The following is a 25,386-nucleotide window of genomic DNA, read 5'->3' as shown; positions in this document are numbered from 1 at the left end:
AAAAATTCATAACCCTAACCACCACCTAAGAAATTCATAACCCTAACCACCACCTTAAAAATTCATAACCCTAACCACCACCTAAGAAATTCATAACCCTAACCACCACCTAAGAAATTCATTACCCTAACCACCACCTAAGAAATTCATTACCCTAACCACCACCTAAAAAACTCATAACCCTAACCACCACCTAAGGAATTCATAACCCTAACCACCACCTAAGAAATTCATAACCCTAACCACCACCCAAGTATATACATAACCCCACCAAGGAAATTCATTACCTTAACTACCACCTTACATACTCATAACCCTGACCACCTAAAACTTATTATAGCCCTAACACCTAAGAAACTTGTTACCCTAACCTCACCTAAGAAGCTCATAACCCTAACCACCACCCAAGTAACTCATAGCCATAACTCTTAAGACACTCGTAACCCTAACCACCTCCTAAGAAACTCATAGGCTTGGTCCAGTGTTAATTTGATAAAATTTCGATTACTCTTAGATGCCAAATAAACGGGGGGGGGGGGTTCGAATAAACGGGGGGACCTAATTGACCGGGGGGGTTGAAATTGTACTTCTGAAAGCCAAAAATAAGGTAGATATAGGCTATTTAGAGCAAAATAAAGGACCTTCTCTTTGACAGCTGAAAATATCCTTAAAAATTAATAAACGGGGGGGGGGGGGGGTCCTAATAAGGTCCCGGGGGGGGGGGGGGTCGGAAAATTTTCGAAAAATCAACAAACGGGGCGTGTATTTGGCACCTAAGAGTATTTGTCAACAAATACAAACGACAAAGATAAGGGACAAAGAAAGAGAACGTCAATTAAAGTCTGATACACCAATATCTTATGTACAAAAATTTACAAAAAGTCTATCATAAAAAAAATCATTAAATTCGTTTTCTACCATCGTTCGCGCGCTTCTTTTTGACGGGCGGTGGAGCAGGAAGATGATCTGCTTCAGGTATTTGTTGTGGATTCGGCATATCAAGTGGTGAGATTTCCTGAAAAACCGCAAACGGGGATTATTGATGGATGAAGTCTCCACTTCCTCAGTGTAAAAACATGGTGTTAGCCCCCTAACTGTATTTTCTAAGTTGTCGAATATCTCGAATCATGGAGGCTATGGATTGGCACCTTACTTCAATGGCTACACCTTGAAAAGTGGGCTGAAACCATGTAAAAACATCCTATTTCAGTAGTCATCATGTTCTTTTTTTCTGTTTTTCTAATTAGTGCTAATGGCACGTATCTGAGAATCACTTAAACTATGCTATAGTCTAAGATAAATCAGTATCTAAAAAAATAGACCAAAGCCACAGCCGGTTTTTCTGCCGAAAAGAGTTTATAGCTAGTATAGTTTGACGGTCGTTTCTTCGAAACTCTACCACCGATTTTTCCCGTAAATACACATTTATACGGTCAATACTTACTGGTTCTGTGGAGACGATCTTTTGACTCGGTTCAGCCGTCTGAATAAAAGAAGTCCCACGTTATACATTGCTCCAGATTTGAGAAAGTTTCAAAGTTATCAAGTCAAATTCTCAAAAAATTCAAAAAATTCAAAATTCAAAATTCCCTACTGAATTTTCTGACTTGAAAACAAGAATTGTAATCCAAAGCCATAAAAATTATTGGAATGTTTATCCCGATCAAGTTTCAGACCCTTATTTTTATCCCCACTGGCTGAAAAAAAATTACCGGGCCTGTCGGAAGGGGTGTACTTATGATGAAGTATAAAACAGAAAGTTACCTGAATTAATTTCCGTATAATTTTTGCATCACTCGATGTTCGAAATGTGTTTTCTGCGAACTAAAGAAAAGCAACAAAAGAAAAGCTACAATTGATTAGCGTGAGGTAGATACATAGAAATAAATAAATATTATCACCCGTGCCATTCTGGATCAAAACACATGAAAAGCAAAAGTTTTCAATAGACTGCAGCTTTTCACCGCTAAACTCAATCGAAGAGTCACGGTTATTCTTCCCTTTAAAACGGCGGGTCAACGATAATCTTCAACATCCTGCTGGATTACCATTCGATTTGACCGACGAAAGATAAAAAAGGATTTATATTTCTTGAAAAAAGGTGAGAAATCCAGTAGACTTACGTCACGGTTGCCTTTTTCTTCAGGATGTGGGTTCCTAATAAAAAATCATAAATGTTCTAATGTCCATTCGATTTGTCGAGGACGCTGGTACAACTGAGAGATAAAGCGAGTTAACAATTAATAAAAAACTTCATCTTATTCAAAATTCCTTCATCTGGGAGGGGGGGATTCGTTTGTTTGGGCAAAAAGGTTCAGTTGCAGTTCAGCGATTCTGTGTTTATGTCAAAAGAAGTGGAAACTATCTTACCAGGCGCCAGGCTCTTTTGTGTATTGGTGCGCATGTGCAAAGGGGTTGACAGGAGCATTAGTATTCCACACTATCTTCTTCTCGCTTTGTCGTCGTTCTTTAAGTAGCTCTGTTTGCTTGGCTTTCTCTGCTTTCTTCTTCTCCTCGAGAAATTGACTTGTTTCTTGGCTAGGATAAACTTCTTTCGTTGACATCATTTGGAGTTCAACAGGAAGTGAAGCCTAAAAATGACGAAATCTGGTAAGATAATATTATGGAAATCAATTTCGGAAGTTTTTAGTTTTCGCAAGGCCATGGATTTGTTTCTGATATAAATCATGTCATGTATTGATTCTAAGAAGTCCTATAAGAGGCTGTTAACAGAAAACCTATCGTTGCAGCGGTTGACTTCATAAAACAGCTAGCTAGACCTGAAACTCAAAGCTGACAAGCGCAAAAATATTAGAAAAGTCAGTCAAGACTTTTAAAGTCGCAACTCAAGAATCTGTGATGAGATCATCGCTGACAGCAATAAAATCTCGAACACATATATACCCCCCCTTTTGGGCGATAGGACTTGATGGACATCAAGTGGTTTACCAAAAATGTACTTAACGGGAACTTATGTAGCTATCATTTGTTTTGTAAGTAGCACAAAATCCAAAATTTAGCGCTACTAATGTATTAAATCTTTGACGATAAAATGTTCAAAGTTATTTGGTAACAAATACTGGCCAATCAAAAAAAGTCGTTGGTAAAAAAAATCAGCAGTTATAAAATATTTGTCTGTGACAATTTTTAAGAGAGATATTTTCGCCACTTTTCCGACGAATTTTCTAACCGATATGGTATTTCGCAAAGAAAATATTCGTGTAGTGTAATCAAATAGACAAAACATAGAGATATGATTAAGCACTGGTTACATGATTATATTCAATACGCCAATAGGCTAAACTCATACATGATTATAAAGGATAAATAATTTTCCCTAACTCTAATTATACTCCTAACAACTATTTTATAAAATATCTGGGAAAAGATAAATTTGTCAAGGACGTGTTCAAATAAACTGGTAATACACCATCAGCCCTCAGAGCGGGAGAAGATTGAGTTCGAATTGACCAGGTAGGAATGACGTCAGATGTTTTTGCATCGATTTATTCATAGACACAAACTTTCGACATCATTGCTTCCTGCATCCTGGTAAAACTCGGTCCAATCTCTTAATGGCAATGAGGGTTAACATGTGTATATGATAGGTTTTTAAGAACCAGCTAAGAACTTATGTCCAGTTTATCTTAAAACATATCTTTGACAGCGACCATATTTATTTTCCTTTTGTGGCTGCAAGGGCTGATGCAGCTGCTTGTGCGTATGGAGCTCCAGCATTGACCAGTTCAATCATTTTGGCGAAATAATCAGTACCCGTGTTCGCAATACCGGATCCTTTAGCCAATCCATCACAGCAGACTCGGGTAAAATCCGATCTTCCCCAACCACCTCTCATTTTTCGGAACTCACAACACAAATATCTTGTTTGACGATCGTGACCTTGACGCTCATTAATCCAGCCTGATCTGAAATGCACCGATCCACCTAAAAAAATGAGAAAAAAAATATGGTGTTCACATACAATTTTTTACTTGTAATAGTATACCCTCATTATGTCCCTAAAAAATGAATAAAATCTTCAAAGCTCAAACTACGTTCTAACGGAAATTGTTGATTTTTCAGAAAATTTCCTTGAAAAAAGCAATATGTGTGAACCTAGTCAAATTTTCAAAATTCAGATCTCTGAAAATGTTCTTATATTTTTTATTCTTCTACAGTGCACAGGATCGACTATCTTAGACCCTTAAAATGTCGTCCTACAGGTTATATCCTGGGTACGGGATTTGATTCATGGTCTTTAAGTTCTTACCTGAAGGGAAGCACACATTTACAGTAGCACCCCAGTTGACATGCCATTTCCCATTTTCTTGATCAGTCCATGTTGTGGGTTGACCCTTTGCCCTCAAGTTATCGCAAGTATGAGATCCACCAATATAAGCACCAAATCGTAGCGTGTGCTCGATGATAGATCTTGTTGGAGGCACTCTGAGACATCGGTAGTTGTGGTAGACATTTGATCTACACCAAGCATTACATTGTTGTAATAATGCTAAAAGATGAAGAAAAAAAATTCGATTTGGGTTCACTTTGAAAGCTCAATTTTTCTCTTGTTTCAAATCTCAATATTTCCTTGAAGATCGCGAAGTCCTAAATGCTAGTGCAATGAAGAAGTACGAGTAGGAGTTCAAGCCAACACACCAATGAAGTGGAGCATGGAAATTGGAAAAGCTATCGGCTAAAGTTTTAATAAAGTTGCTTTCCATCAAATGATGCTGAGGCATAGCTATAGAGATCAACAGAGAGGAGGAGATGACGGAAGCTGGCAATAATAAAATTTACTTACCAAAAAGCAAAAGTGATGAAATGATAGCTAGCTTCATTTTTATATCCACGAGCAAAAAAATGTAGAATGAATATTCTCAAGTCTTGTCAATGTTTCTTGATGCGTTGAAAGTTTTGACTGAAGAACGTTGGCGATGACTTCCATATTTATACTATTCGTACGAGGGCTAGGTACGTGCTTTTCGGCCACGTTTTACACAAGATATAATGGGCCAATCACCTGTTCTTGAAACGTAGGAATGTAAATGAAATTAGATTACTTTTGCGTGAAAAAGATCAAATTTTAAGTCACGTTCTAACATAGGAAAATAAATTTTTAAGTGTTAGTGGTAAGTTTTATTGCTAATAAATGGTTGAAATCGTCTCACATTACTCATGGTTTTCCATATTGAACGAGTGTGGTTTATAAACAGTTCTAGGAAGTGTTAAGTGTTTATTAGTTTTCTCAATTAAAAGATGAGGTTAACAGCGATTTTAAGAGCTAAATAAAATTCGAGCTTTTCCTCAATAACAGGATGCTTTAGAGTTTTTCGATTCCATCAATAGACCTTTTCATAAATTACGTCACGAACATCACTTGCCTCGTTTTGAAATTATTGCCGAGGTGATTAACTCCCAGCGGATTTATCAAAAGTACTTCCTATTTATAAAAAAATCATTTAATGTCTCAAGAGACACAATCACATAAGATAAGAAATTAAGAAATTGAATAAGAAATTGAATGTTGACACCGGAAATTTTCAAACATAAACCTAAAAAAAACCACTTGCCACCACGTGCCTCCAAAAGATTTTCATACCACAGTGGAGCCAAGACACTCAAGTCTTAGTAAGTAAGTAAGTAAGTAAGTAATGAATTTATTTGTCTTAATAAGCGAGACGAGCGACCACACTCATAGACATAAAGCTAAACTAAGGAGGTGGCCGCACGCTACTGTTACAAGAAAAAATAGTTTCTAAGATCTTACTAGGATACATTGAAAATAATTTTTTTATAAAATAGCAAAGAAATGAAAAATTCAGAACGAAACTCGAAAATCGTAAAAATTAAGTATATGAAGAAAGGAAATACAATCTTGTTAAATCTTTGAGACGATCCAATGTTAGTGTAGAGATGTCGTCATAGGCTAGGTATTTTTGTATTTCGTTCCAAATCGAAATAGATTGGTATAAAATTGAGTAATTACCATAAGTCACTGTGGTTACTTCAGGAATTTTTAAAAGACCAGACTTACAACGAATGTATGTTAATTTCAGCTCTTCTGGAAACAGTTTTGGAAAGATATTTCCAATTGAAAATTTCGTGTCACTATAAGCATTTTGTCTGAATTTCCTGTCTAATGATGATTTTCTCACACCAGATTTCACAAATGTATCCAGCTTGCTTTCAAACGTTTTTTTTTGCAAATGTACAAAAAGAAAGAGCTAGAGAACTTTTTTAAAAGAAGACTAATAAATATTTTAAAAAATCAGACACCTTCGAGCCGCCATGACAGTTGTTTTCTGAAACAATGGAAATACAATGATCGCTCTCCACATTTTTATGAGTCGTTTATCCAGTGTATAATAAATCTTTGATCTCAGTAAGAGGTTTGATGGAAATCTCAGGAGACAACACGAGAACAAGAAAGTGGAACGAGAAAAACAAAGTGGTCCATTAATCGGAAACCGAACGATCATACCGGTACCGAAACACCGACGTTACGAAGCTTCCGCAATGACGTTGGAAGAACGACGTGAAAACGCCGAAGAGTTGCTGTTCAAGATTGGTCAAGAGGTTTTAAAGGCACCTTTGATTGACGAAGTTGCTAGCCAACGCGTAACAGCAGAAGCATATATTCAATTCTTGATCGATAACGCGTACGATTACGGCGTACCTCCCTGTTACGTAGAAGAACCACGTATTCGACGGAAGATATTAGAGGGAAGTTATCCCAATTGGACTGTAAAAGAAGAAGAATTATCCGCAGTTATGAGGTGAGTTCTATGACAAAAAATACATTCTACTTTTCCTACTGCTTATCAAGAGGAATCTCCTGGCATGTCTTTTGACATTTGAAAAACCTTAAAAAATTAGTACAAGCTTTCATTTTCATATCATTGTCCCTGTGTTTTTGGAATCGTACATGATCAAAAAATATCACGAGACATTCGGGATCATTTCCAATCATTTTATTCTTAATCCTTAGATTCGCCTGGAAAGGCAAACTGAAGAAGCTACGAAAGGTTCTCAAGGAAGATAAGTTTCAGAAAAAGATCAACAGAGTTGATAACAAAGAAAGGCAAGGCGTTATTAAGAAAGCAAGGATGATTTTGAGATCAACACTGACAAAAAAGTTAACAGGAACATAGAACTATCAGCCTTCGTTTAGAAATTCATTAGTCAAAGCGGCAATTCTAACCAATAAGTCTTTCATCCACAGACCATTTAAAATGGTTTCCTCTTTCTTTATACAGAACCGCCCTTCACTATGCCGCTTCATGGGGATGCATTAGAACTTTGAATATCTTATTGATGTGTCCTGGTATTGATGTCAACAAGCAAGACTTTCATGGCAAAACTCCATTATACAAAGTATGTGAACGGACGTTCCATTTGTATTTTTCTGTTGGTATTAAAACCGGGTGACCTTAATATCATTTTCGACATTTGAATTGAGGAAACAATTTGTTTTATGGAAAAGGGAATCAAATTTAAAGGAAGATTTTGCATTGTCATCCTAGAATGATATTTGTGAGCAACTCGTTTCGGGAAAGTAGCCATTCGGGCAAAATTTTGAAGGAATTTTAGCTTACATTCCTAATAATATTTTTTCTTTCATTCTAGGCCGTGGATGTCTCTCCTAGAACTAATGTAAGTAGAGTGTATGGCTGTGAATGTCTTAATAGAATGGTTTCAAAAAAGACTGCCAAATCAAAACCTCTTGGTCTCTAATTATGAAATTTTTTTGCCTCGCGAAAGTTTTTTCGGCGAAAGTATTTCACGAGAAACTGATTCTAAATAACTTTATTCAATCAAAACGAAACCGAAAACGAAAACCGATTGGGCGAGATGAGCCTTTTACACATGGTCATGATGAACGATAAAAAGATAGTGACATTAAAATGCATCGATTACATGTTATGCCAAGGAGTTGATGTCAATGTAAGTGAATGCAACATGATTGTTTCTCTTTCTGTTTGCCTTGTACTGTTTGAATCTAATTTTCTGTGTATGACACACTTTTCATTTATGAGAGGCAGGCGGAGGTTTGATCTTTCATCAGATTGATATACTCATAAAAAGAAAGTGATTTTAGTTTTTGGATGGTAAAATAACGGAAAATTGAAAAATTGGAAAATTAAGTATCCGAAATTTCAATGTCTTAAACTGTTCATTTTCAACTTATAGTACTTCAGCTCATATCGCAGTCATGGACGAACGAGAAGATATTTTTCAATTATTGATGGCTCACCAAATGAACCCTCGTTACGAAGATCTTTTCCGTAAAACTCCAATCAATTATGCTCAACAAGACACAAAGTAAGTAAAGATTCTTCGATACTTTGACGGAAGAGCAATTCTTTTATTTTTGAAAATAAGTTTCGAAGCCCTTCAAACAAAATACTGTTAGCTTTTCCATTCAAGTTAGAATCGAAGAGAGTCAAACGTATACTTATTTTATCATATGACCCAATTGTACTTCATAAAAGGCCTGTGACAAAACAATAAAGTCTTAAATCCTGATTTTAAATAATACTTCGTCATTCTTTTTCCAGTATGACTGATGTCAAAAAGTTATGCCCCGAGCTTGCAAGTGTATTAATGATGTTCATAAACTTCTTTTTCAGGATTTACCACCTTTTACGAAATTACTTCGAGTACGGTCCAGGAGATATTACCGAAGCCTCAAATCTCCGTGATGGAAAAGATAAACAAAATATGTAAGTATTTAAAATTCTTGGCGTCTATTCATTCTAATCAACTTTACGGAACTTGGTGCTTAAAACATTTTCAGTTTTTTAACGAAAAAGATTGTCCTTTGTATAACAGAAGGAGTGCGGTGATTGTAGTGATTATTAGCCTGTACCAGACTCTGCTTCGCTGACTGAAAAGATAATGGCAAGCTTTTTTCAAAATATAAAAAACAGGCTAGGTGGTTGTCTAAACTAACAAAATTTTGAGAGAAAAAATGAACAAGCTAGATGCTGAATGGACCTACCTGATGATGAAAGTTAGATAGCAATGCGAGGAGAAAAATGAAAAAAATCAGTCAGAAAATATAGCGTTTAGAAAAAATGCACAACACAATAAATTCATCATTGATTGTTGATGGGGGGTGAGGGAAGGGTTGTAGGGAAAAAATAAATAGAAAGTTCTGTTCGCAAAAATCAGTTTTATTGACAATTGAATCATGCTTGATGGTGAGCATTGTTATCAATAATGTTTTTGTGTGATAAACATAGAAATATAAGGAAAAAATCCAACGAAAATCTGCAAAAACGGCGATTTCCGGCATTTTCAACCGGAAAATTTTTTTTCTCAAAAATCGAACTCGGTCACGTTTTGAGCATTGCGAATACACATCTCTCTGCAAAAAATCAGAAAAAACTGAGGATGAAAATTCGAGAAAAAAGCGGTTTTTCCGGCATAATTTTTTTTTCTCGAAAATCAGTCACATAGGTATTGTCATTTTGCATCAGTGTGCAAAATTTGATAAAAAAATATAAAGTACAGCTCGAGAAATTCAAGAAATACTGTCTTTCCGGCGAAAATAGGTTGTTCCGGCGATTTTTAAATAGTTCCGGCTTCAAAAATCAATATTATTGAAAATTGAAACATGCTTGATGGTGGGCATTGCTATTAATAATGTTTTTGAATGAAAAAACAACCAATTATAAGGAAAAAGTCCAATGAAAATCCAGAAAAACGGCGATTTCCGGCTCTCAAAAATCGGACTCGGCTATGTTTTGGGTATTGTTAATACCCATCTTTGAGCAAAAAATCAGAAAAAACTAATAATAAAATCTCGAGAAAATGCCAAAAAAAACAGTTTTTCCGGAAAAATTTTTTTTTCGAAAATCGGGCTCCGTCACATTTTGGGCATTGCCATTTTGCATCATTCTGTCAAAAATCAGAAAAAAACTAATGAGCCAATCCTGAGAAAAGCTGGTAACAGACGGACGAACGGACGGACATCGAATTATTTATAGGACCTCCACCGGAGTACCCGGAGGTAGGTCCAAAAAGGAAAATATTTCTCATACATACAGTTTCTAGTCATAACATAATTTCACTTTCCTTTCGTTTTCAGGGGACAAGCAGAAGAATATCGAACCAAATATTTCGGTCATCAATTTCTCTGAACCGTTGCATATATCAATAATTTCTTCTTTTTTTTTAATTTTCACGTATTTTACATTCTGTGATTTTTTACCTAGCATTTTGTAAATAAAATATAAATAATTTTTCATTTTGTAAATAATATAATTTAATTTAATTTAATAATTCAATAATAATTTTTTTTCTTCGCAGATGTTTTCCCATTTTTTTTTAACATTTTGTAATATTTTTTTTCTCACCTTGGATTTTTTAATTATTATTTGCCATTGTAAATATATACTTCCGTAAACAAAACATTGGTTTCATGATTTCATTAACCCCAGTCTCTAGCAAACACCTCACCAAAAACCGGGATTTTTCATTCCGTTCATTGCGTAGAAAAAACGCGGCTGACGTCTGGTATAGGCTACCCAGTCCCCAGGCCGGCTTTAAAAAACTAGCTCATACAGTGTTGTGAGCTCTATATCAGACCTTGCTACAGTAACTGACGTTTAGATAGATAGATTCAAAGATTTAAAATAAATGTAAATCTTATCTTGTACCGGGTGACCCACGAAAAAGTTCGGACAGTTTTCGGCGTCTCGAGGCCGAACAAATGTCTCAAAGTGCTTGAAATTTTAATATGTAGAAAGTAGATATTCTAACTTAAAGTTTGAGCTATTACTTTTTAAATTTGACACACAAGTTCCCTACTTATGAGCTTTTAAAGTCAAAATTCACTTTTCGGAAAGAGCGAAATTACGTCAAAAAAGAGGTATCAAATTGTTTTATTATCAGTCAATCAAGCAAGGTCGTTAAATCGTTAGAAAAGAGCATGTTAGATATTTCTATTCAATTTGAAAACTTTTTTTAGATTCTTTACTTTCACAAAATGTATTAACAAGTTATTCGTTCAGAAAAGAACCACCACCATACACTTTCTAGCATATTCCAGGCAAACCCACATTCTCTGTTCTTTCATTAGACACGACATGTTCATAAAGAAGGCAAATTTTGCCTATTTGCTAAATAGTTTTGATAAAAATATTTACAATAAAACCGGGAGGGCACATTGCTATACATTGTATACATTGTACAATAATATTATATAAATCTACTACGTTGTTAGTTTATTATTTTACAAACTTTAATTACCTACAACACTAATTAACGAGGTCGTAAAACATCAGCACACTCGAAAAACACAATGTTAAAGATAAGAAAACAATAACAATTCTATACCTCATTTTTGACGTGTTTTTGCACTTTCCGATAATTGAATTTTGACTTTAAAAGCCCACAAATGAAGAACCGCTGAACCAAATTTAAAAAGTAATAGCTCAAAGTTTAAGTTAGAGCATCCTCTATCTTTTAAAAAAAAGATTGAGTTTATATTACTTTTATTTCAGACCCTAGCCAACGAAAACCGTCCGAACTTTTTCGTGGGTCACCCGGTATATAATGTGGTAACAATTCAACCACGAGTGTTAAAGATTATTATTTCTGATATAGAAGGAGGCGCACTTCTATGCAGACGAAGAAGAATTAACAAAGGAATTTCTCAAAATTTTTGCTCGCGCGGCGCAGCAAATTTTTTTCCCGTCAACGGCCGAAGACCTAAGCCAGCAGCCGAAACATTCAAAACTTTTAAATCGCGGTTTCCCAGCGGCCGAAGACCTGCGTTAACGGCCGAAGACCTGCAGATTTGCCGCGGCGCACGAAGGAGACAAAGATATTCCTTCTTTTTTTAATGCTGTATAAGCTAATGGTAGGAGATATGTTGATTAATGTCCTTTAAAGTTTAAAAAGGCTTGTCCCAACAACGATGCCAATTTAATTTAGTGTTTTACGGGCCAAGCTACCCAAAAAAGAGGGTCGGTCGGTCGGCGAAAAAGTAAAAATAAAAGTAGAATTTCGCCTGTAAAATCTCCTATTTAATGTTTATTTTGATTTTTGGAATTTCAGGGTCGGTCGGGTCCGTAAAACATCTAATCAAATTGGTCTCGCTTTATACAAATCGAGAAAACCAGCTTAGTTATAGACATACCTGTTTTGTTGGCACTCTTGGAAACTCAGGTAAACGTGTTTCATGCCCACCCCTTTGATCGATGTCGGGAGTAGTAAAGTTGTTTATTTTCTCCTTGTGGTTATGTACAGGTGGCTTTGGTATAGCATAATTTAAGGGCGATGGGCGTTGAGATACCAAGTGATCAGAGGGTGGTTCGTATAATGGCGCTAGACGGCTGGTGGATGTGGTTGTTCTAGGTGTCGAGTGCGTTTCAGTTGAGGGTGATTGTTCTTGCTGTTGATTAGATTTTTTGCTGCTGCCATCATCCTCACCAAAATATTCTGTCGTAATAAAAGAGAGTGTATCTTTTGAGAGCTGGAAAGAATTTTTGAGAATTTAACGAAACAACCTAACTTTCGCTTTCAATCTCTATTTTGACTTCTCTCAACCTCATCCCCGCTTATCCCAAGCTTTATCTAGGTTATTGATGGACGCCAGAGAGAATCTTTTGTATTCGAAAAGCAGACAATGCCACGGTATTTATTATCAAGCGCCACCAGTAAGCATCAAAAAGCTGATAATGCGATGGGAACGAGGTTGGACTTTCCTGTTTTGTTCTTATAGAGGGTTCTTAGAAAGTTCTCCATCTTAAAATAACAATATTGATGACTGTCCACTTAAACTTCATTCGTCTACACTTTCATACCACCTAACTTGTGCCACCTTCCACGCTTCAATGGGGAGCAACTAACAATTTCTGTCCAGCCCTCCTGAGCTGTAGTGGTGTTTAGGCAGCGATCAGCGGCTGGCCAGCTCCAGGATCTAAGTAGGGGTGTTTTTTTCCGCATTGTTAGGCTGCCGCCAAAACCAAACAAGCAAACTCCCGATAAAACTCTTTTTTTAATGGGATAAATTTTTGTAGCGATTTAATTTCGTTTCGGTTGAGCTCACCTGCGAAATTTTAAGACTTCGCGGAGATTTAATTTCGCGGATGGCACTATTAGGAGACAAATCATACATGTTGGTTGTTGAAATACGGGCGACCAGCACTTCTTTTTTGCCAAATGTCAGTAAACCTTTAAAAAATTTTTTTGAGTTTTATTTAAAAATATTTCGCGGATAACACCTTTCCAAATTTCCATTGGGACTTAATTTCGTGGAGGACATCCAAAACTGCGAGATCCGCGAAATTTAATCCCATTAAAGTATCCCGAGTCTCTACAGTGGGTTGCAAACTATTTTGAGCAATTGAAAAGCTTAACCTAAATTCACAATGCAAGAGTTTGTTGCATCTTTTCAAAAGAGAGCTCTTACACTTTTATTGTGTTTTCGTTACCGTCGTCGAAAAGAATCTTCTCTGTAAATTTATTACCAGTCTCCTAGAAAGCCGACCGCGATGATAATGGTTGCCCGCTCATTCAACCTCACTCGCTGGGTCTAGTTTGATTGTTAGGCCGATATACAACCTCGATAAGGCTTCATTGCACTGGCGCCTCAAAACTAAAATAATTGAATTTGTGTTTATTTTTCATTTTTTCTGTGAACGTTGTCTTCGAAAGAAAAACAAAGCAAAATCAAATAAATGCTGAAATACATTTAGCTTAATTTAGTATAGTAATCCGAGGGGGGGCACTCGATTTCTAAACGACGGCGTGTGCCACCAAAAAGATGGACCCTTACGGTGCAGCCCTTGAGCAGTGAAAATGTACATTTTACCGAACGTTTCTGAACCTTACAGTGTAGTTAGATTTCATATCTTATTTTGTTGAAGCCGCCTGAAAATAAGCCTGAGATATCGACACAATGTGCAAAATAAATCAAATTGGATGCGAGTGAAAACTATAAAGATACATCAGATTTTTTCTGTCAGACTTGCAATTAAGCAGTCCCAAAACACACCCTTTGTGTGTATCCAGCTAGAATAACATCTTGTAGTGCACTTTATCAAAAGTACACCCTTCGTGCTCGTCGAAATGCATCAAAATGGCGAAAACTAAAGAAATACCAAAAAAAATCGAAATTCAACAAAATAATGGATTCTGCACCCCTGACAACTGCTTCATGAACGAGATTGTGAAGGACAATGATGTGCTACAATGTAGAGATGCGAAAGGTTTGTCCATTATGCATGCACGGAGCTACCTGCCTATCAGATACAGCTGTGTCTCCAATACAAAAGCCGGCGCTTCGAATGTGCCAAATGTGTTACAGTCACGCCAATTCTTCTGGAAAAGATCAAAACAAGTACAGAAAGAGTGCGCAAGGACAAGGCAACAAATACTGATAAGGTTAATAATGGAGAGCAACAAGGAGATAAATCTACAAACGCTCGATTGGACAGGCTGGAGAAGAAAATCGAGAAACTTTTAGATAAGGAAGATGTCGCTAAAGATAAAAAACAAAGGACATACGCAGAAACTACCAAAGAAGAACTAAAGAAGCAAGAGGTAACTATGAAACAACAGACATATGCTAGCATTACAGAGTTAAAGAAACAAGAGGTAACGATCAAGAACTTCATCAAAGAAGAGAAAGAAGAAGTACGATGGCTGAACCTGACAAAGTGCAATATCATTGTTCACAACATTGATGAACTCAAACATGAAACCCTTGAAGAACAGCGAACAAGTGATAAAGATTACGTCGAAGAATTTGTGCGCAACCAAACGGGACTAAAGGTAAACATCGTCAGCGTAGAAAGAATAGGAGCTCGAAAGGACGAGATGTTCAGGACGAAACGTTGGCGACCCTTAAAAGTTGTGTTAAGGAATGAAGAAGAGAAACGTCAGATTCTAGCATCAGTCCACAAGCTAAAGAAAATTGTAACTGATTTACGAGTAACCGATGATTTTTCTAAAAAAGAACGCGAAACCATCAAAGAATGGCATAGGAACGCAAAAGAGAAGACAAAGTTACAAAAGGATGGCAGTCAAATAAAGGTTAGAGGAAGTCCTCGGACTAGACTCTATTTCAAGAAGATCTGCTGTGACTTACGCGTTACTGAAAATGAAATATTGTAAAGACGACTGATTTAGAGGCCAACTGTGCGCCTACAAAATGTTAAATATGATTATTTCATAGAGGTCGATAGACCTGCGAAATATGTTACTATAAATAAATAAATAAATTACAGTTTATTTCGAGGGTCTTGAAAAACCTACCCTTAAGGACGGCACATGCGGTAGGTCGGACCGTACGAGTGCCCTCCCCCCGGGCTAGTAATATATAAAACTATTTACAAAATTGAAAGATTTAAATAAGTAGCAAATAATAAAAAAAACTCTTTTTTTTTTTTGGGGGGGGGGGGTAGTCAAACCACAATTAAGGATGTTTTTCCATTTCTTTCACAGTGCACCAAAAGTAATATCTTTTATGGTCATTTCCATTTGCCCATATTGTCCATACATCATTCGAGCATTTTCGTATATAGCTGGATCGTAGACCTCGTATTTGGTACCTTTCAATACGCCGTTCAGGTAAGTTTGGAATTTATATTTACGTTCCAATAGATCGTGCACTCTATGTTCAAACCGTAAGATTGATTCTTTACCAAATTCTCCATTCATATCAATTGTAGTATACCGCTTTAAGTTCGAAACTACTTGCGTGTAGCAACCGAGGCGCCAATCAGTTCCAGTGAATTCAAAGCTAGGTAGCCAAAGGACTTGATCATTTGCATTTCTTGCAGTTATGAAAAGTAGTTTGGAATACTTTTTGTATGGAATATTTGCATTGTTGGCAGATAGATCAAGTTTGAATTGCAAAAACCAATTTGTAGTTGACGGTGGCCATCTTGGGAACTCTCTGATTATGATAAAATGTTCTGTGGTTGGGAAGAAATTCCCTGTAAAAAAGTGAAGATAATTGAGTTAGTGATTACGTTTAAGTCTATAAAAGGCTACCCTGTAGGGGGGATACGAGATCTATCTGGAGAAGTATTTCCAAAGACAATTGTTTCCTAAATTTGTAGCAAAAGTTAGCAGGAAGCATCAGATTCAAATCAGTATATACCAGATGCAGTTTTTCTTGTCGCGTCAGTTCTTCTTTACCTTTAATTCAAATCGCTTACTTTCTCAGAATAAAAATTCGATGGGTAGATTGTGACGAAATAAAGAAGAATCCCCTTGTAAAGCCATCAGAATTGACATACCTTGGTACAACAGGTTTGACGTATAACGAAGGTTAGTGACGTGTACTGCAGCTGGCTTTCTGAGCTTGTCAGAGAAAAAGAATTCTACATTTTTGAATTGCGTTGGAAAACTGCCGTGTGAAATTGTAGCGATTGGATTTCCATCGAAAATGATTTGTTTCACTAAAGCACCATAAAGTGTTATAAGTTGGCGAATCTTCAAATGATAATTTCTGTTCAGTTCGATAGGAATGGTAACGGAATAGTTAGGGTTTGTATTAGTGGCAAATCTCACCAAAAGTTTCATATTGTCAACGAAAACAGCTGCAATTCTTCCACCTATAACATATTCTTGGTTTTCCAACCCAGCAATGAACAGCCTGAGGATATTAGTGGTATATGGTAGATCTTGTTTCAGTGTAAAGTCAAAAGAAAGCTCCCATATATCATTCATGACCGGTATTGTGTTGATAAGCCGATTTCTCGATGGAACCATTTCTAAATAACACGAGTGAAAATGTTTATTTTTCAAAACAGTTTTTTGTTACTTTCAAGTGTAAAGATGGCCCATACTTTACCATGTTGTCATAACGTAACTTTTTATTAGAGCCTTAAAGCAAATTATGACAGATACTTCACATTATCAAAGACCCCCCTGAATACTATCAGATCAAAATTTCAAACTCATCTCTTTTCCCCGATCAAATGTATTAGTTGACTATAGAATCGTCCAAAAGAAATAATTTCCTTCACGGGCCGCAAAATATATATCTCATAATTCGAAGTAAGTAAAGCAAAAATTTCGGTTAAGGTTACAAATATAAAATTGAATTTTTGGCTAGGGTATAAAATTTCGGATAAAAGTTTTGGTCGGAGAAAAAAATCGGGGAAAACATTTCTCAGGGGAAAAGTTTCGTAACCTTTCATAATTTTCGTCGCTTTCCCCTGACATTTCCCCCCAAGAAGGAAGGAGTCTTATTCGTGACTTTCATAAATTTCGGCTTTCTTTCTAATTTGGATTGTTAAAATAAGCCACCGCACAGGGGGGGGGGTCGGTACTAAAATCTCAGACATCATGATATTTAGTGACGTGGTGGTACTGCAAAAAAGCTCAAAAATAATTTTAGTACCATGTGTACTATAATACCAAAAAGGGTGGTCCCTTAAAGAAATTTTTGAAAAATCTTAGTATTTTGTTCTAAAATCAGCCAAAATGGAGCATTTTTTTAACAATTTTGGAAAAAATTTGATTTTTTTTTTCAGGAATTTTTCGAAAAAATCTTCAGAAATCTTTCAGAATTTTTCAAATTTTTTAAATATTTTTTAAAAATATTTTTATGTACAGTTCAGCACAGTAATAAAATTATATTATTTTGCAGATTGATGCACTAAATTCGAATAGGTTTGTAACAATGACCCCATTTTGGTAAATTTAAAGCCGTAAAAGGGAAAAAAATGGGTGGTATCTATGTTAAATTGCTCAAAATAATTTTAGTACATGTGTACTAAAATAACATTTTCGAAAAATAGGTGGGGGTATGTCAAAAATTAGCGAAAATCCTTTTAGTACTCATGTATGTCTTACATTTTAGTACTAACCCCCCCCCCTGCACCGCAAACATAAAATGGCCATTGATATAACTTTTGATAAATTATAGATTACGAATAAAAACCTCAGATTTCCCAAATTCAGTTTTTAAATTCTAAATTATTGATTCTTTGTCAGAGGAAAAATTCCAGCCTAATCATATGATTCCCTTTGATGATTCTTGCATGAAGATAAAAAAGATCCTACTTTACTGAATATGGATCAAGCTATTCAGTGTCAACAAAGTCTCCTTACCTTCTGCTATGTATAATTCTTGGTCGTTTGGAACTCCCTTTTGAATCTACAACAAATTGTATAAATCAGAATCAAAGTCAAAGTCAAAAAAGGGAAGAACCCTGTAAGAAAAACCTTATTCAAGCTAAGAGAAATGCGTGCAGCCCTGACAGCATCAAGGTTCAGACAGGGATTCACTAGCTGTCCCTTAAAAACATTGTCATTTGCCTTTCCTTTTATGGGAGCCTAGCCAATGTTTTGAACTAGGTCTGAGTACTCTCTACGAACTGTCTATTGAACATCGTACCTTCTTGCTTTTGATAAAGTGGTTCCATCCTTGATCCGACTTCAGCATTGGTGAACTTTGGTGATCTTCATCCAATATTTGATTCAATTCGCAAATCTCTTCATCTTTCTGGTGGTTAATGGAGCCACATTCTGCATCATCCGAGCATTGTAATATACAATCTAATTCCCTTATTCTGTTCAATCTCAAGTAGGTGTATAAGGTGAATCGTTTATCACGGAAAGTTTGCGTGTATTGGAAAGATCCTTGGTTCATAGAGGATACAGATGACATCAAAATCAGATCCAAGAGAAGAAAGTGAACAAATGCATTCCACATCGCAAAACCTTTTTCCTTTAATAGGAGCCAACCAGGATAAATTATTTGGACCAAGAGTTTCCCCTTTTCTTTGGTAATATTAATATTTTCACCAAGAATAAGGTCCGTAAAATATAAAAAAACAGCTGATTACAACTATGTGGTAAAATCGACGCGTTTTGAAATTAGTTTTTAAATTATCAATTAACAGCTATCACTTCATGTTGATACTTTCCTTCTCAAGAAATTTGCAATCAAAATTGTATTGTAAGTATCGAAGAAAAAAATGTCGGATGAAAACAAAACCTTCATTAAAACTTTTGAGTCAAAACTTAGTTTAGAACTCGCAGCAAAAGAATTATCAATATAAAAATATCAATATAAGTTTGTCCCTATGCAACTTTAGATTATCAATACATTAGTGTAATTCATTCATTAATATTGACATTGACTGTATCGAGAATAGAGTCAACTTCTCAATTAATATTAAAATCATGTATGCGGTCTAGCTTTTCCATACATACGCTGGAATAACAAGATGAATGTTAACAAATTTATTTTCAGTTCCAATACAAATGTACATACATACAGACTGGTAGCTACAGAGTGTTTGAAAGTGCGCAACATATCTTTCATCTGAATCCAAATTTGAAACCAAAGTCGTGAAAATGTACAACTGTCAAACCAGATCAAACAATGGCATATAAATGAAGTAGTTCATCTGACACACAAATTTGCTTTGACATTCAACTAACGTTATATGGACCTTGTGAACATTACACAAACTTTGAAACAACGTTGTGTTTGTGCGGGGTAGATAACTTGAGAAAGAATAGGTTAGTGAGATATCCACGCAAGAGGAAGTAATTCTTGAAAATTGGCGCCGTATTTCAGACGACGGATTGAATCTAGCTCTTTCTTTGTTTTTCGTGTGGCACGCTTTTTCAAAATCTGGCGGTAAATGTTACTTTCAATCCAGCGTTATCCACGCAGGCCGCCTAGTTTATACAATAAACATAAGTGACTTCAAGTCCCATGCAGAAGATTTTCCTCTAGCCGTTCTGCCATCGCTCATTCCACTTTTTTACAGGCTAAGCCTGAGAGCAGGACAGACGCAGCCCCCCTCCCCATAAAAATACTGTTTAGAACAGAAAACAAAAAAATCTTAATTTTTTGTGGAAGTCATCGTTCTCCATAAAAGCAGATAAAAGCACTTTCGACTTTTTTCTTATAAATAAAGAAAATCCGAATGAAAATGATTTCTACCTTGGCATTTCCTGAGCGCAGATCTTTTTCTTTCCATCAGTTTACAGCGTGTATCATCCACACTTTCGTACTCAGGTGCATAAAAGACATGAAGCAAGCCTCCAAAGAAGGAGCGGTTATCCATTTTCTTTTTACCATGCCTAAAAAAAAAATGAAAGCGTAGAAAAAATCAATTTGCTGAACTTTATATGCAACTGCCATATTGGAGATAAATTCTAAAATCATACTAAATTTTTAGTTTCGAATTAAAGCAGAGCAGGGCAGAGCCTGGTTATCTATTTATTTACACAGCTTTTTCTAACAAAAGAAAGAAAGAAAATTGCTGTTCAATGTTGTATATCTCAAACTTGCGATTTTTTTCAGCGACATTTCCAAAAAGTGAAAAATGTGACATCTAATTAACTACTACTTCTACAGTAGAGATAGATAGAGATACGAGCCCTCCGAATGCATTCGGGATGGGTCCTACCCACGAAGGAGTAGGAATCACGGCGCTGACAGACACTGCGACTTGACAACGCTTCTACAGTACAAACTTAATTTAGATAATTACCTTGAAGATTGTATACGTTTGTACTTTATCCAATAAGCTTCGGTAAATTCTTCTACAGGGTATTCGTCAAGGTGGCGGTATCTGAACAGAAAATTGAAAGATAACATCAAATAAACATCCAAATTAATCAAAATCATACTTGGTTAAAATTTAATCAATTTTGAATAAACTAACAATTATCCCAAATTTAAAAATGAAAAAAGAAACCATTAATTGATAACATTAAGAACAAGATATCATTATTAACTAAATCGATTGAAGCCTCTTCACACTAGCCAGTTTATGTATTTCCACTTTTGAGGACGGTTAAAGCGACTGAAGTGAGTGATTTGGAATAGCCCGCAGTCTTAACCCGTAGAATCGGGGACAATAAAAATGCCTGGTCCTCTGTTGATTGGGATCTAGACAAATCCGAAGCTAACCGTCTCTGCCGCAGGAAACATAAACTCGCTACTGTAAGTGATAACTTGTCTTATACAAGTACCTCATCGAAGAAAGCTGTTTTCCTTAATTAAAAAACTTACTCTTCAATATCTCCATAAAGAGCAAATTGTTGCAAGAGCTCTTTTGTTGCACCCACAGCTGGAACACCTACCACTATCACATATTTCGATTCTTGATTGATCGTGTATACCTGTGGAAAAAATGATAATGGAAAGAAATGAAACCATTACTCTCCCTGCCCTTTCAGTTTCACAAATTTCAGTTTCATCAACTTTGCTACCCAAAGACAGTCTGTACCGCATACATCGGGCTGTTCCGTAAAAAAACCATACACGAACTTTTTCAAGTCAAAAAGAAAATAATGAAAACGTATGGATAACCACTGAAAAATGGCGAAATTTGCAATTATACCCTTGGAAAAATTCTTTTCATACATTAAAGCGAGTATGGACAAACTAAAATCAGTCTTTAACTCCTGGAAATTTTAGAATAACCATTTACCCCCTTGGAAAAATGAAAAAATACCCCCTGGAAATCTTTCTCAGACTACCCTCTGGAAATACTCGTCCACCCTCATGTATGGATATAAAATGGAATGGCCCATTCCTTTTTGCAAGAACACTTTTATGATAAATATTTTCAGAGTCCCTTATTTTGCTCTTATATTTTGGTCTATAATTACCTTATTTTGGGCATAGCCAAAGCCAGTGGAAGGGTCTCTCTGGAAAGGTTGTAAAAAGTACCTGTTATGTGTCAATGTGTAAACAAAGTAGTAGAAAAGTAGAAAAGATATTTGCATACCTTGACTGCTTTCTCCCATCTTGACTCTCTGTAACCTGGTCTTTTATAACACACATTTAACTTCTTGTGGTGCTTCTTAACCTCTTTGGTTGAAGTTGAAGCCATCTAACAAGCTGTAATATTGAACAATTGAATGAATTCTTGAAAGAAGAACAAATCTGCAGGTTTTTAGCCAGCTTTAACCTTAATTAATAAAAATCTGTTTAAGTGATTTATCGAAAGTATTACCTGGAACTTACCTGAAAGCCAATGTTTTTGAAAAGATAAATAATATGTGCAGTGGTTTTCTACTTACAGAAATCAGTAAAATTCAAACAACCGATTATAAAAGGAGTATCGCAACAGACATAATAACTCACCATTTGGACAAAAAGAACCCAAATTCGAATTGACAAACTTCAATATCCTGTGTTTATTTCCTTTTTCATTCAAAATTTTGGTTTTTATCTCTAAAATCATAAAAATATAAAATGGATTTTGGACGTTTACTCAGAAAGCGAAAGCAAGATGCCAAATGTTTAAAAACTTTAACAGCTATTTGGTCGACTCTTTAAAAATGATAGACTAATCTATAGTGACAAATTGAATTCTGTCTTTGCCAATGGTTGATGTTGGTTGATGAATTTTAAAACTGCAAGAATTTAATTGAAAATATTTGCTAATTTTATATAAATTCAATTAGAAATAAATATTTTTATTCTATTATCTATAGACTATAGGGTTAAAAACAGAACAAAATTACAAATAGTATAACTAAAGAATTAGAGCAAAAAAAAACGGTAAGGTAGATTTTTATCACTTTCTCTTTCTCTTTCCACTTGTCTTGGGTTTCTTAGCATATTTTTCTTCGAGTTTTGCAAAAAAGTTTTCTTGGTCTTTTTGGCGGTCAGCCTTTCTTGCTAGAATCATATTCTCAAGACTCGCATCTTTATTGAGACCAAGTTCTTTTGCAAGTTCGTCTGCCTCCGTTTCTTCCTTCTTCGCCTTTCGAAGAAAATAAGTAAAAAATAACTTAAATATTTTACTAATACTATCTCAAGGAAATTTATTTTGACAGTAACAATTTTCGTTGGAAATAAATTTAGCTTGCTTTGTCTATTGTGAAGATTAGTTTAAGGAATATCCAGGCTAAATCAAGCTTCTTATAAAAAGAAAATTGTCATAATAAAAACCAATTTTCCTTAAAAAATACAGGAACTGAATTTTTTCTAAATACAAAAGAATATCTTCCTTTGAAAATGAATAGAAATATTTTGGGAAAGTGCCTCTCTACCATACAAAGGAATATAATTTTCACTTCAATATGTGGAATTCCCTAAGAATTTAAATGAATCTCAGGGAGAGGCGTCTGTGTTAACAAAATGTTAACAAAATTTCCTACTCTAAAACTGTAAAAATTCAGAATTGGGACTCCTCATGCTACGCTACTCTTGTTCCCAAATCTTTCTCTTAATTTAATTTGACATGAATTACAACTAAGGGGATGGTGATGATTCCAATAGAAGAGGAAAAATACTATAAGGTGCATGTCAAAAGACAACCTGAAATGACTAATGGAATTAACAAATGAATGATGAAACAAACCTGTTTCTTCCGTTTCTTTTTGTTTTTCTTGCTGTCTTTTACAAATGCTTCATATTCTGGAACCTCCCCATCTGATATCCATTTTCTAATCAATTCACAGAATCGTTCCTCATCTTCAAACGTTGAGCACATAATATTATCCATAATTTGTTCCATATCTCCTTCAAATTCAACATAACATTGTTTCAAGTCCTGTGCTTCCCTGTCACTGTGTTTATATTCTGCTTCAAATTCTTCAATATCTTTCTTGGAAACTTTTTTAAACAGAACACGCCAATAAGATTCCCAATCTTTATTTTGTGTAAAAATATCACTTTCATCAGAAAGTTCTCTGGTTTCATCATAAACTGCTCTCTTTTCTTTATCGCTCAAAACGGAATGGATTTTCGATAAGATTTGAAATCTTACTTTATTGGTCTCTTTTTTATCTTCACTTGATCGATCAGGATGGCATAATAATGAAAACTTGTGGTAAGCTCTCTTGATTTGCTTCTCGTCAGCCTCTTTCTCTAAACTCAACGCAGCATACAGACATCGATTTCCAAAATGTTTCTCAACTTCATCAAAGAACGACATGATTTTTTTTTCTTGACTCTATTTTCTTGACTTCTATTGATAGAGTGAATGGATAAGTTCAACAAACGTGATTTGTTTGACATGTTTTACTAGAATCAAAACACTGAAAAATCATATTATGAACCCAAAAGTTTTTTAGTAGTCCTTTATTGATTCACTGAACTAGAAACTAGAAATAAATGCCAATCGTTTGGGAAGGTTTTTATAAATCTGAGATATCTAAAGTAACAAGTGATACTTTTATGGACCTACCTGGTTATAACACATATATAATTGATATCTACTTGAGCGTGACCATTAAAACAATCATTTGGAACACTAAAACTAAAACAAACACTAAAATTCGTTGTTTGTTTTCATCATTGATTGTCCCCCATGCCAGGGTTTAAGGGAGGGGATTGGAAGGAAAAGAATATATATCTCATCAAAAAATTGATGGTTTATAGTTAAGCACCTTTGTGTAAAAAATCATAAATAATGAATGAGCCAGTCTCAAGAAAAGCTAATACAGTAACTAAGTAATTGGCAATTTGGTTGCTAAAAAATCTGTATAAATTGGGGCGTTTTTAGACATTTTAAAAGTTGAAGGTTGAAAAATATTTACCTTGTTCAGAAAACTATGACTTTTCAAATTATAACAAGGAAATAGATATCAAGTTATCATTACCACCCACCTTAGTATAAATAAAAGTTATTATTATTTTCAACCGTTATTAGGATCTGGGAAATTCAAACTCTCAGCCCATACCATGCTATATATGTTGCAATCAGTATATAGAATAAGAAACCATACCATGGATCTCCAGGCTAATGCTTTATTTGATATGAGCATTCCCATTTCTGTAAAATCGCGATTCCCCATGGTTGCAAAATGGTGGCTATGGGTAATTCCTTTGTTCTTTTGCTATTTTCTTTTGTTCTATGTGACGTAAAGACGTTTCACAAATCGAAGTACTTTCACTAACTGCCCATACCTCGGAAATTGGCAAAAAATTGCTAAAATTAGATGCACTTGGCGGGGAGAAAATGGCAGAACTTTGTACTTGGAGTTAAAATACTGTCTGCACTTGCACCTGAAAACCTCAAATTTTACACCTGCACTCAGTAGCAACCTGGCTTAATTTTCTTGGTGGTGCAAACTATGAAATTGGCGCCCCTGGTTTTTTGTCCTTACTTGCGCCCTCGATTATTAAGTGGAAATATTTAGTGAAGTTAAGTAAATCGGTAAAATCACGATTACGAACGAAAATTTAACAGGCTACAGTACAAGTGAGTTTCAACCAATCAAATTTCGTATTTTTACTAGCCTATTACATTTTTCGTCCGTCGTTGTGATTATCCTAGTAGTAGTATGCTTAAGCTCAGTCTGTAAGAGCAGTGAAAGTAACGCCCGGAATCTTTGAGTTAAAAAACTTTTATTTAAACTAAGGTACTATTGTTTATTCATCCAATCAGAATTCACGCTCAGAAACTTTCAACCAATCAAAATTCAACC

The 25,386-nt window shown here is 35.4% G+C and overlaps 4 protein-coding genes across 4 annotated transcripts; all 4 read right to left on the bottom strand.

The window, feature by feature from the left end:
* Positions 1-835: 835 nt before the first annotated feature.
* LOC136808880 (RNA-binding protein 48-like) lies at positions 836-22,189 on the bottom strand. The gene is made up of 11 exons (XM_067065440.1): positions 22,091-22,189; positions 21,732-21,844; positions 21,011-21,120; positions 20,487-20,567; positions 19,934-20,073; positions 12,152-12,453; positions 2,371-2,591; positions 2,124-2,157; positions 1,765-1,824; positions 1,445-1,483; positions 836-1,015 (listed from the first exon to the last, which is right to left on the bottom strand). Exons 2-11 carry the CDS (start codon positions 21,834-21,836, stop codon positions 902-904), a joined length of 1,206 nt encoding a protein of 401 aa, XP_066921541.1. The 5' UTR covers positions 21,837-21,844; positions 22,091-22,189; the 3' UTR covers positions 836-901.
* Positions 3,258-4,927, bottom strand: LOC136808883 (uncharacterized). The gene is made up of 3 exons (XM_067065443.1): positions 4,805-4,927; positions 4,271-4,510; positions 3,258-3,945 (listed from the first exon to the last, which is right to left on the bottom strand). Exons 1-3 carry the CDS (start codon positions 4,839-4,841, stop codon positions 3,677-3,679), a joined length of 546 nt encoding a protein of 181 aa, XP_066921544.1. The 5' UTR covers positions 4,842-4,927; the 3' UTR covers positions 3,258-3,676.
* Positions 15,410-18,817, bottom strand: LOC136808881 (uncharacterized). Its single transcript, XM_067065441.1, has 4 exons — positions 18,371-18,817; positions 18,085-18,130; positions 16,263-16,739; positions 15,410-15,956 (listed from the first exon to the last, which is right to left on the bottom strand). Exons 1-4 carry the CDS (start codon positions 18,686-18,688, stop codon positions 15,457-15,459), a joined length of 1,341 nt encoding a protein of 446 aa, XP_066921542.1. The 5' UTR covers positions 18,689-18,817; the 3' UTR covers positions 15,410-15,456.
* A 215-nt stretch (positions 22,190-22,404) lies between the features above and the next one.
* On the bottom strand, positions 22,405-23,948 carry LOC136808882 (dnaJ homolog subfamily C member 9-like). Its single transcript, XM_067065442.1, has 2 exons — positions 23,316-23,948; positions 22,405-22,715 (listed from the first exon to the last, which is right to left on the bottom strand). Exons 1-2 carry the CDS (start codon positions 23,889-23,891, stop codon positions 22,527-22,529), a joined length of 765 nt encoding a protein of 254 aa, XP_066921543.1. The 5' UTR covers positions 23,892-23,948; the 3' UTR covers positions 22,405-22,526.
* Positions 23,949-25,386: the final 1,438 nt, after the last annotated feature.

This window comes from Clytia hemisphaerica, unplaced genomic scaffold (assembly GCF_902728285.1).
Source record: "Clytia hemisphaerica strain Z4C2 unplaced genomic scaffold, Clytia hemisphaerica genome assembly, whole genome shotgun sequence".
Lineage (NCBI taxonomy): Eukaryota > Metazoa > Cnidaria > Hydrozoa > Leptothecata > Clytiidae > Clytia > Clytia hemisphaerica.
This window is presented reverse-complemented; position numbering and strand designations above follow the sequence as displayed.